The following is a 12,187-nucleotide window of genomic DNA, read 5'->3' on the forward strand; positions in this document are numbered from 1 at the left end:
GTCACGTCTCCCACTGAGAGATACTGCTGGGTGTAGGCTTGCATTTACCATTTTACATCCCCAAAGTGTTTGCATATTTTGAAGCAATTAGTGTCATCTCTGTAGGCTCACATGCTTAGAGTGCTGCAGGTTATAAGCTGATCTCTGTCAGCAGCCCCAGCTGCTTGCCCTGCACAAGAAAACAAATGGAACCCACACTTACACAAGTTTTTGCTTCTCTCAGATTTATGATGGGCCACATCTCTTGTATCTGGTCTTCACAAATCACCTGGAAAGACAGAAGAAAAGCAACCGTCAGATCGCTGTTGTAGGCTGAAGGACAGTCCACCGTTGATACAACCACAAGACAACTCAACCAAAGCTCTGATCTGCTTTATCAAAATAAGTCAGGCCCTCTATTCCTCCACTCAACCATTTCTGTGTGATATGAATTCTCCTGGGTAACTCAAAGGGTTGCCTGGAGTACATTTGCTAATATGCTTCCCAAAGCAGGTTTAGCATTTGCAGTACAAACTGGGAATTAGCATGGACAGGAGGAAGATCCATGCATGTGAGCCATGACGCAGTTCCACCCTACAAATAATGAACATTTAAAGAACAAGATCCCTTTCCCTCCCCCCTAGCACTGGAATCTTTCATTATCCTGGCTTGCATTTTTAGGCTCCCCTGCCCTTCCCAAACCATTGCTTGGGAACCCATTTTCTGCTTTTATTTTCTATGTGGGATTTATGCTGAATTGTAGTCTTTGCCCTCTCATCATGTCCAAGTCCACCCCAAGGCAAATCCTGCCCTCCATTACACTTCTCTTCCCAAATTTCTGTTCTCCCCTGTTCAGCATCCAGAGCTCCTTTCACCTCCATCTTCCATGTTTCTGGAAAGCTATGTGAAAGAAGGCTTTATCCATTCTTATTTTGCTACTTTCCATTTCCTAAGACAGATCTCTCTCTGAAATAGGCACATACAGTGAGATAAGCTGCAGTTTTACATCTGCATGCAATTCCAGCTAAAAATTAGTGTAATTTGGGGATAAAATGCAGCTCCCTGCTATGAGATTCCACCCAGAAAAAACTATTTGCACAGACGTGCCTTGCCAGCGCTCTCCAGGGAACAGCCTGATCATGCTCCCATATCAACAGAGGCCATTCAGGAAGACTCAGTGCCCTTTTTAGCTTTGTTTTGGACATTAGGAAGTGCCCACCTTTCCGTAGGTCACATTACCTCATTTTGGAGAGACACATTCAGGTGTGGCTGGTCAGGCCTCTTGCTCTCCATCTGGTCTCCAAGGGTTGGTGCCTGTGGTGGTGCACTGGTGGGGCTCTGAGCAGTAGCTCCAGGTCTGTGTGTCACAGATCTGTCTCCTTGGCTTGTGTATGCTGGGTCACCAATATACAGGGGAAAAAAAAAAAAGCAGACAGTCAATGAGACAGTAGAAAGGATACAGCTGACACAGCTCCATTGGTGAGATGCTGAACCCAGCTAACAGAGTTCAGCCTGTGGTGCTCTTGATTGCTACAGCATCTTACGATTTCTTCTGCAACGGGAACAGTGCATGGAAAACAGCAGCCTCTGACTTCCATGATCTGTTTAAGGATTTGCATCCTTCTTTTCTTAACTGATCCTTAAATAGTGACAAAGAGAATTAAAATGCTACATCCTGTTTACAGCCTCTCTGTTTCTGGGAGTCCTGCCTTTATTACAGCAAAGGTGTACACTTTTCTCCTTGCACACCTTCTGTAGGCTCTGAGAGTGGATTAATTTCAAAAATGTGTATTTATGATGCATTCTCCCACCTGATAGTGGAATGCAAAATTTCTTAACCTTTTCATGCTCACTGTTTGAGCCCAAATTTGAATCAATATAATTTCATAGTTCACCCTATAATGCAGAACCATTCTATGGAGCCTGAGAGGAAAGAATCAAAGGATCATGGAATCATAGAGTCATTAAGGTTAGAAAGACCAGTAAGGTCACAAAGACCAACCATCAACCCATCCCCAACCCATCATGCTCACTAACCCATGCCTCTCAGTACCACATCTCCATGTTTCCCGGGCACCTCCATGGACAGTGACTCCATCACCTCCTTGGGCAGCTTGTGCCAATGCCCCACCACTCTTTCTAAGAATAAATTTTTCCTCATACCCAACCTGAGGTATTCTGTACGAAGACAGTCATTTCACCTATCCTAGATGCTAAAACTCTTGAAACATGGCTTGGAAGTCAAAGAAGAAAGTGTTGCTTTGAGGCTATGACCCATTTGGTGATGCTGGCAACAAGGAGGATCTGGAGGGCTGAGGGAGATGGGTTTTTTTGAGTGGCAGGTAACTGGAAACTGGGTCAACTATATGTTCTCCAGAGGAGGATAATGAAGGGTTTCAGTGCCATCACAAGCTTCCATGTGCAGCCAGATGAGCTCAACTCACAGTCCCACCTAAGTCTGAAAGCTTCACACTCCCACAGTGGGATTTCCTCCCTGTAAATGCTGCAGGACAAAATACCAAAGGGATGTTTGAAGTGTGCCTTGCCAAGACACTTGTGGACTAACATAACTCCATAAAGCTCTGGAGGTATAGAAAAAGCATACCAGTGGTGTTCAGCTGGATCCGAAACACCACATGGACACTATTACAAAGTCAGCAGCCAAAACCCCCGCAGCAGCGATAAAAATCCTGCCAACTACTCCGAGTTCTTAGAGGTTACAGACTCAGAGTTTAACCACAAAATCTCCTAAGTCATCTAAAGCTTATTTTCTGTGCATGCCCACCCAGCTGTCAGCTGTATTAGGGATCTTTCGTGTTCAGCATTTGGGATGCTGTCAACTCTACAATGTCACACTACTTCTGAACCCATCGCTCCCTTTTGCAGTCATTGGAGATCGAGTCACTGCAGTCAGCTGTGGTTGGGGCACAGCCTGCTCCATCTGAAAGCGTTTCATCAGATGACCCTTGCCTTGAATTTTGCTGACTCAGTCTCTACTGATGGCAACAGGGACATAAACAACTGGTGGTCATGGAAACAGCTATGCTGGACAGTCCTAAAATTGGACAAGGCGTTAGTAACCCATAATGACAGGGAAGTGGATGGAGTACCCAAAGGAAAAGACCACCAAAGGGCTCCCCAGCCAAGAAATCACTGTTTTAATCTTCTGATACCTGCTTTAGGAGTTGTCACGGTGGTTGTGACTGTGGCCTTATTTGTGGTGCCAGATGGTGAAGACAGAGATGTTTTACTGCTGGTAGAGGACACGGATCCACTATGAGGGGTAAATTCACTTTTCTGGACTGGAGAAGTGGAAGAAAGGTGATGCTGGTTGGTAGCAGATGTAGTAGAAGGGACACCGTGGTCCTTGACTACAAGGCTGCTTGCTGAGACTCCAGAGCTTGACACAGTGCTATTAAACTGGTCCAAAGCAGGGCTTCCACTGCCTGCTATGTGTGGAGATGCTGAGACAGCAGACGCTAAGCCTACTGGGGTAGATGAAAGGCTGGTCACTTGAGTGGAATTAGGACTTGCACTGGGTTTGGTGAGTAAGGTTCTTGAGTTGTCTGGAGGGCTCGTCTTCTGCTGTGTAGCACTGGAGATGGCAGCAGAGGCGGCTGTTGGGGCTGTGGAGCTGGCTGAAGAGCCGACCTGCTGAGATGCATTGGTTGATGCCACTGAGACAGGTGATGGGTCATCTGGTCTGTCTGTGGTCTTGGTGGTTTGAGCTGAGCTGCGTGTCGATGCAGGAGTGGGTGGTGTGTTTTCCTGTGGGCTTGCAGCGCTGATCCTCTGGGTGGCGGTGGTTGGTGATGGTGGGATGGATGGTGCTGAAGAGCCACGTGGTTTGCTTGTGGCTGTCCCTTGAGCTGTGGTGGAGGACACTGCAGTGGTGGTAAATATGATTTTTGGTCTGCTTGCAGAGCTGCTCTCTTGCACCATGCTGGCGGTGACTACAGCAGTGGCAATCTGCTTACTTTCTTTTGGGCTCACTGTGGTCATTTGTGAAGTAGAACCACTATCTTCAGAGCTGACACCTAGGCAAAAGCAGAAAGGCCAAGATGGTAAACTTTGAATTAGGGAGACTTCCCTTGGTTTCCACCCAAAACAGGTATTTTATATATCTATGATTCTATGATTTGCAGAAAAAAATGCTGATCAGAACCCACAGGTCATTAACTCAGGGCTTGTCTCGTGCCTTCTAAATTCTCGCTGAGTGCCACATTCTGATATCAATGCATCCAGTGGAAAACAGAGCAGAGGATGAGAAGGAAGAACTAGGAGATCTATGGAAAGCATATTTATTGTACTTGTTCTGAAAGAGTGAGTCAACACTAGGTAGATCTTGCAGTTAAACACAAAATGAATTTACTTGGAAAACGGCATAATTTTAATTTCAAGGATGTTCTCATCAGCTGTCCATTGCAAATATATCACCAAATTAGAACTACTTGTTTGCTCAGCTTATTGGTTTTTTTACTGTTATAAAAAGCCTCAGTAACTCACATTTGTACATCCTGAAACATCACATAAAAATGCTACTTTCGTCATTACCTCATACTCTTTGAGGAAAGCTATGAAGAGCTTTACTGAGAGCTGTCATTACCTTGGTAGGTACAAAACTTGTTCTCTGTGCAAAGAGGGCTGTCCATGACACAGAATGAGATCTGCAGTTAATTTCTCAAGAGTAATGTAAATTCTAAAATTATGAAGGTGTTTCTGAGGGGCACACTCTGAAGGACAGCTTGCCTAACAGAAGACAAGTCTCCAACAGCAGCAACATCCTGCAACACTGAAACGTGGTATATTCACTATGAGACTGGATATAAAATTCAGGTCTGTTTTTCTGTTTGTAATCACAGCAGGAGCTCCATCAATTGCCACAGAGATAATCTTCCCCCATTGCACATGGAGCTGCCACTTCTGGGCACCCGCTCAATTTCACCCCAGGAAAGTCTCGACCAATTTTCCACCTTTCAGAAAATGCAGATTCCACTGAGTCACTTCATCAGTGCATCTGTCTGCAGTAAAAAGAAACCAACTGATTCTGGGGCGTTTCTTCCATTTGACAACAGTACAAAAGAGGGCTATTTTTTTCCCCCATGCCCCTCCTTGTATATTGTTCCCAACTGCCCAAAGCAGGAAACTTGCAAGGTTGGATGCTGCTCTCCAGAGACCTGCTTCGTTTCTCTGTGTTGGCATGCTGATAAGACATCTTCTCTTCCGTGGCCTGTTTATTGGCACTGGTTATGTGTCCAAGATCTGGTGGAAGCTCAAGTTTTTGAGATTCATACCACTGGGAAAATCTAATCTGAACAGACCCTGCCAAGCCAAGCCACCAGGAGCAGCCATTCTGAAAACACCTTTATGATTTAAGCTGAGCAAACCAGCAGTGTCAGTTATCTCAGGAAAACCTGGGCTTGTAAGGAAACATTCCCACCACATTTGCAGGTAAAGAGCATTTACAGAGAGAAGTCATATTCCTTATTAGACTGACCATCATCTTCAGGAGAAAAAGAGCAAAGGAAGCAAAACACCACTGCTGGTTGGGGATTTTGAAAGCATTATTCTCAGAAGGAATGGTGAAGCATTGGAAAAGGCTGATGAGAGTCACTCCATGTCATGGAGTCACCATCCCTGGAGGTGCTCAAGAGGTGTGGAGATGTGGCACTGAGGGACATGGTTAGTGTGCATGGTGGGAATGGGTTAATGGTCAGATTAGATGATCTTAGAGATCTTTTCCAACCCTTATAATTCTATGATTCTAAGCTGGAGATCAGGCAGAAAATGAATCTATCCCATAAATAAGGCTGTAAGAGGCTTTGATGACAAAGGGAAAAAAACACCCACACTCTAAAGATAAAATATAAAAGAGCTGTAAATAAAGAAAGGGTTGGAAGGAAGGTGGAGGAGATCTCCCACTAGCACTACTTCCTTTTCATACCCATCCCTGTCCCAGAAGCAAATGGATGCTGGAAATCCCTTTGTGAAAGATCTCCCACTCCAAACTTGACCTGAGAGTACCATTTCCATACTAACCTCCACACTAGCTCATTTGGGCTGCTGCCGTATCTTCCACAGCTACAGATGAGTGAGACCCTCCTTCCACGGAGGATCCACCCTCATATTATCATAGAATCACAGAATCACTAAGATTGGAAAAGACCACTAAGATCATGTAGTCCAACCAACATTGCCCACTAACTGCATCCCCCAATGCCACATCTGCCCTTTCCTTGAACACCTCCAGGGATGGGGACTCCACCACCTCCCAGGCAGCCTCTGCCAGTGCCCAACCACTCTTTCAGAGAAGATAATATCCAGCTTGAACCTCCCCTGAAACACCCCCACATCTGTCCTATAGATGTTTGGGTCTTCATCTGTCAGTGAAATTTACCTTTGCTCTCCTGTTGCATTAAATTAAATTGTTTTCTCACTGCAGTTACATATGGTGCCAGATGCTGCTGTGGTTCTTGGGCTGCAGAGCTTTCTGCAGTTTTATTGCCCAGGGCTTAATACCTGCTGTTTGTCCAGGGACTCCGCTTCAAGTCCTTCAGAAGCCTAGCAAATATTAATCTCCAAGTAGAAATAAATACACAACAGGCAGCAAGACCATGCAAGTCCACGAGGCACAGTTTTCCTTCCACCTGCCTTGTATTCCTTTCAGACTTCTAAGCACTATTTCTTATCTCTTCCTCCTCACTCGTTCCAAATTTCTGTGTTGGACCTGGGGGTAATAAGTGGTAATAAGCCCATTTTCCTGAGCTAGTGGCCAGTGCTGCCTGATGACTCAGCAGAAAATCCTCAGCAGAAGAAATGAATAGGATTTGATTGAAATGTAAGAAAGAAAACCCCTGCAACCACAGGCTGACAGCAACAAAAGGCAGACAGGACAGGATTATGCTCAGCACCCCTTCAGCATGAAGATTGGTCACAAAAGATACAGTATGTCCTTCTGTGGAAAAAGAACGATCCTTTCACGCCATGAGCCCCAGAGATAAAAGGATTTAATGCATGCTAAGAGAGAGAAAGAGAATGGAGGAGAAGTTCTCTGAGCTAGCACACCCCTGAACAGCATGGGATCCCACCCAGCAGCCTGGAGGAAAGTTCACTTGAGTTTCAGCCGGGGTCCTTCACCTTTGTTGTAAAGAAGGCAGAAGAAATCCTATCTGCCCGTGACTTTCCTGGCTGCATTTTGATGGGGGAAAGATGATTATTTGATTTCACTTTTTTGGACCATCATCAATTCTTCATTTTAAGGAAAACTAGCAAAGCACAGCAGCTATGAGATTGCATCTCTCTTCTTCTAAATGCCTCTGAAAAAAAAAAAACACCACAAAACCTTGCATTTCTGCGCTGGGCAATAGAAATCTACCTGATGTCTCCCCACTGGAGAAAAGTGCAAGCAATGTGCATGGTGGCCAAATGGCCTAGAGGAAATGAATACACTGTGAAAACATGATTTCATTTCCGGATATGCATCCCATGACTGCGTTGGTGATATGGTGTATTCATGATGGGGACAGCCCCGGAGGGAAGAGAACTTTCTGTTATTGCCAGCTGTGAAGCTCAGCTTGCTTGTCCCCAAGGGAGGCTGGAATCAGACCCCTGAGTGCTTCTGGATGGTGTTGCTGTTGGAATGCTTGGTTAAGATGCGAAAAATCACCTAAAATATGAAGGGAAAAGTATGGTGGCTTTTGCCAATGCAACTCACTGCATGATTCAATTGAGGGTGACGATTTTCATCTGTCGGAAACCATCACCAACCATGCCACAAAGTGATGCATAAGTGATCAGCACCATGCCACAGAAGATGGTATTTTGCAAGCTGGGGAAAATCACAGAATCATAGCATCAAGGTTAGAAAAGACTTCCAAGATCATCAAGTCCAACCCATCATCCCCATGCCCACAAACCACATCCCTCAGTGCCACATCTGCCCCTTGCTTGAACACCCCCAGGGATGGTGACTCCACCACCTCCCTGGGCAGCCTTGCCAATACCTCACCACTCTTTCTGAGAAGAGCATTTTCCTCATATCCAAACTGAAGAAGCTTAGAGGGAAGCAGCTTGTTTGGAAAGGCCACGAGTTGGAGCACAAAACAAAAAAGGAAACACATCCGTGCAAAATGCAAAGTGAAAGGACATGTCCTGTCCATCCAAAGCCACCACCTCTCCATGCAGCTCCTCTGGTTCAATTAATTCCCTTCGCAAGAGCTTCCCGCTTCCTATTTCAGGAACACCTCCCCCGCCTTGAACACCTTTTTGAAATGGCTCAGATTGGCTAAAAATCTATTAATAGTGAGAAAAGGAAGCCCGAAAGAATAACTTAGGAAATGGTGGGTGACACACCCCATGCCGGTGGGCTGAGCCCAGCTCAAAGCCTCGCTCCAGCCGGCTCCTGCTCCTCCCAAGGCGGGATGAGAAAGCTGCAGAGACCCACAACGGGGGAAGGGGAGGGGATATGAGCCAGGTTTTAGGAAGTTCCTATTTCCCTCTCCTCTTGCAGCTTTTTCAGATAAAATAGGGGCAATAGGTTGTGCCTGTCAAAGGGAGAGCTGGGGCTGAGACTACAGGAGCGGTCATTGCCAGGGGACTGCATGGACCAAAGCCAGTGAGGATGCTCCTGATCAAGAGAGTTTTATCCCTGAAAAAATGCAGCCCTGTCTGAGCAGGAACAGCACATAGTCACTGCAGTGGACAGGAAATTTGTCACCTCCTTTTAAAACTGTGAGGGTGACCAGATTGGCAGAGTATCACAGTGTAGTTATTTATCCTGGAATTCAGCTGGGCTACCAGAGCCAGTGGTCATTTCGCTGGGATTTTTAATTTTGCTTGTTTAATGGCTCTTGGGCTCTTTAACTCTTTGTTTAGGGCAAGATGGGATCCAAACAGCATCACCCTTCCAAACTGCCAGCTGGGATTTTGGTGAGGGATACAGTAAGGATGCTGTTAGAGTTCACATCACTTTACTCCTGGTAAAGATGCACCTTCAACATCATGAGATATCATGGAGATATTCAAGACCCATCTGGACACTCTCCTGTATGACCCACTGTAGGGAGCCTGTTTTGGTTCGGGGACTGGACTTGACAATCCTCAGAAGTCCCTTGCAGCCCTTGCAACTCTGTGATTCTGTCATCAGAACAACACACCTTCTTGAAGCTGGCACTGCCTGCCTGCTTTGCTGCTGATCTCACATCAACACTGCAAAATGTTTTCAGTCTGGCCAAAGAGCAACTTGGCTTCCCAGGTGAGAAGATGAGGAAAGGTCCAAAAGCTGCGGCCAGAGCACTTTCAGACACTCATCTGTCAATCCAATTTGCTGATACATGGCTTTTTATCTTCTCCAAAATCCTGCCAGAAGAAAAATGGCTGCAGAACGTTCTTGACAGCATTGCATTTCAAAATATTAAAGACGAGACCTGATGGTTGAGTCTAATCAGCACTGCAGCATTGCTCAGGAAAGAAATGAGCATTGCTGGACTCTGGTTTAAAACCACCAGGCTTGTTTTCAGCAGGGAACCTCCTTGACTCTGCTGTGGGGAGGCTTTATTGATACGACCCTGCAATTTGGTGCAAATTAGCTCTTACATGTGAGTGACCACGAAATCAAGGCAATAATACTGACAAACCACCTTGGTTTTGGCCAAGAAATCCACCTGTGTCCTGAGGCATCTTTAGTGCCAGGATTGTGACACAGGCCCCTGAAATGCAGGTTCTGATGAACTGGCATTTTCTGATGAGAAATATGCCTCATTAACAAATTCCCCATCAGCTCTTTCTGTAAGTATTTCAGCCAGCTCAGCTTGTCTGCTGTTTCATTTGGAAGCATGACAAATATTAAAGATCATTCAAAGGCATGTCTCCCTGTTGGACACACTGCTCTTCCCCTGCAATCCCAGCCTCTCTCCTCTTCACTCCCTTGGCCTCTCTAAACACTGCATTTTGGGAGGCAGAAACGCATTCCTTTGCCACGCTAATTAATGACTGTGGACTGGTGGAGCAGAAGGATCTCAGCACTTTACAATCCTGTTTTCCCAAAAACATTCTCATTAAGTTCTCCTTCACATCACACTTGGTCCTCTCCTGAGTTTCCCTTTGAGGACTGGGTATTGTTGTGAAATTGGGATTGGACAGTGGTATCTTCCACCCAAGAGGATCCAACTGATCCATTCCAGGTAGTGCCATCAGTATGGTCACCTCCAGACACAGGCAACAGGGAGGACCAAGCTCCAGTTCAGCTTGTCACAAATACATACAGCACATTTTATTTAGGAGCACGTCTTTGAACATCCAATTTAATTCATGTGTCTCTACGACTCTTCTCACGGACAGGCTGTAGCTATCTAGGAAGTGAAGAGGAAAAAACAATCAAAAGCAGACAGGAAGACTACTGTGGAAAATGAAAAGCCTTCACACAAGGTTGCCAAGGAGGCAAACAGATACACAGACACACTCTACTCCCTGACATTATCACTGAGCTTGGAAACATCCTCTTTCCACTGAGGTTGCTGGGATTTGGAAGAGGATCTGTTCCCTCTCCACACCTTTCCCAGGCTGCAAAATGAAACGGGGGCCCTTTGCAGCCCATGCAGAAATGCCTCATTGCTCAGGAAGCTGTAGTGGAGCTGCTGGAGCGGAAACACCGAGAGCAGAAGCCAAAAAAGCTGCGTGTCTCAGCCCAGGCGGATGCTCTGAAGCTCAGAGCCGTGTTCCTGCCCTTCTCATACCTCCTCTGTGCCATCAGAGTGGAGTCATCCTGTGATGGCCTTGTTTCTTTGAAGCAAGATTTGTGGCAGTGAGATGACCTCCTGTATCAAAGGAGCATCAGTCTCCTTCATGCAGAGCTCCGCAGGAGAGTTTTCCACCTGCAGCCAGTGGCTGAAGGACATAAAGCCTGGTATATTTAGCTCTCTATTTCTGCAGAAGTCACCCAGGGCCTTTGGAAGAAACTCAAGGTTTACACTGAGTAATGGCATACAACAGTTGCTCTGCAGCAGGGTAGAACCCAGCTACCTTTAGCCCTGAACAGTGGCCATGAATCAAAATGGCACTGAAAATCACAAAAATGCCATAAGATCACATAACCTTGTTATACAGAAAACATTTGGGATTCTTCTTGTGTAGTTTCTGAGCTTTAAGTCTCTAAGAAGCCCTTTCAGCTCTGGGTGGCATCCCTACCCACAACAGGTTTGTAACCAGTTGATCTTTTAGGTGCCTTACAACCTAAGCAACTGGGTTTCTATTCTTTTGATTCTTTCAATTCTGTAAGTGCTAAAAAGTCTAATTATTGAAAAAAACCACAAACAAGATTAAAAGCCTAAACTTTTCTCAATTTGGATAGGCATTTGAGGTGTGCAGGGAGGACCAAGAGCCTGGATAAGACTACTAGGTTGGCAATGCTGACTTGACTCCCAACATCACAACTCTTTACAGTGAGGATTGAAGGCTGTGTGAGGATGGCAAGGGGACATTTTTATTCTTTGAAATAGAGAAGTTGTTCCTCTCTGTGCTTTCTATCCCAGAAAACTGAATCATCCCTGCCTTGTTTTTCGTGGAAGACTACTACAGACAACTTCAGAGGGAGCCAGGACATGAACCAGTGAGATAGGAACTGATTCTCATTCAGCCTGATGGTTTGTCTACACCAAAGTACTCAGGAAAATTAATCTAAAATTAAAAGAAGGCATGATTTCAGAGTGGATTAATCAAAGTGCACACAACCCACCAGGTGGCCACTCTTGTTCAGCTTTAAATCAACCTTCATTCCATTTAGCCAAAATGAAGTAGGTTAAATCAAATTAAAGTCTCCTTAGCCCTGAATGCCAAAATGCAGTGGGGGGGAAGGGAAGATGCAGTTTAAGAACGCTAATTTAGGAGAGATCTGGTGATGGTTTCCACAGAAGCAAGCCCCCAAATGTAATATTTGGCACTAATACCAACCAAGCATCAGGGATGGGATGCACCTTCCTCTCCTGCTCCAATGTCAGCAGAGGTGGGTTTTCTTACCCTACTCATTGTCTTGCCTTCCTCTCCAGCTGGCTAGACTCATATTTGGGTTCATATTGAGCAAGATGAGTTAGGACTTGGCTCTACTATCCCGCTATCTGAAACTGTGCCAGCTGGCCAGCACTACTGAAGTGTTTTCTCAGGTAATGTCACTCAGGTGCCATGCATTGGCTATGTGTCTGGATTTGCTCAATGA

At 45.6% G+C, this 12,187-nt stretch overlaps 1 protein-coding gene across 7 annotated transcripts in view; it reads right to left on the reverse strand.

The window, feature by feature from the left end:
* The window catches only part of PODXL (podocalyxin like), a 40,656-nt gene that overhangs the window by 11,055 nt on the left and 17,414 nt on the right, over positions 1-12,187 (reverse strand). For 5 of the 7 annotated variants that reach the window (XM_052680733.1, XM_052680731.1, XM_052680730.1 and 2 more), the window contains exons 2-4: positions 3,153-4,016; positions 1,219-1,379; positions 203-268 (exon numbers count right to left, since the gene is read on the reverse strand). In XM_052680733.1, coding sequence (XP_052536693.1) covers positions 203-268; positions 1,219-1,379; positions 3,153-4,016 — 1,091 coding nt within the window. The remainder of the gene's footprint in view (positions 1-202; positions 269-1,218; positions 1,380-3,152; positions 4,017-12,187) is intronic. The other 2 variants (XM_052680732.1, XM_052680729.1) reach the window with 1 other exon arrangement.

This window comes from Tympanuchus pallidicinctus, unplaced genomic scaffold (assembly GCF_026119805.1).
Source record: "Tympanuchus pallidicinctus isolate F22 unplaced genomic scaffold, pur_lepc_1.0 scaffold19, whole genome shotgun sequence".
NCBI classification, from domain to species: domain Eukaryota; kingdom Metazoa; phylum Chordata; class Aves; order Galliformes; family Phasianidae; genus Tympanuchus; species Tympanuchus pallidicinctus.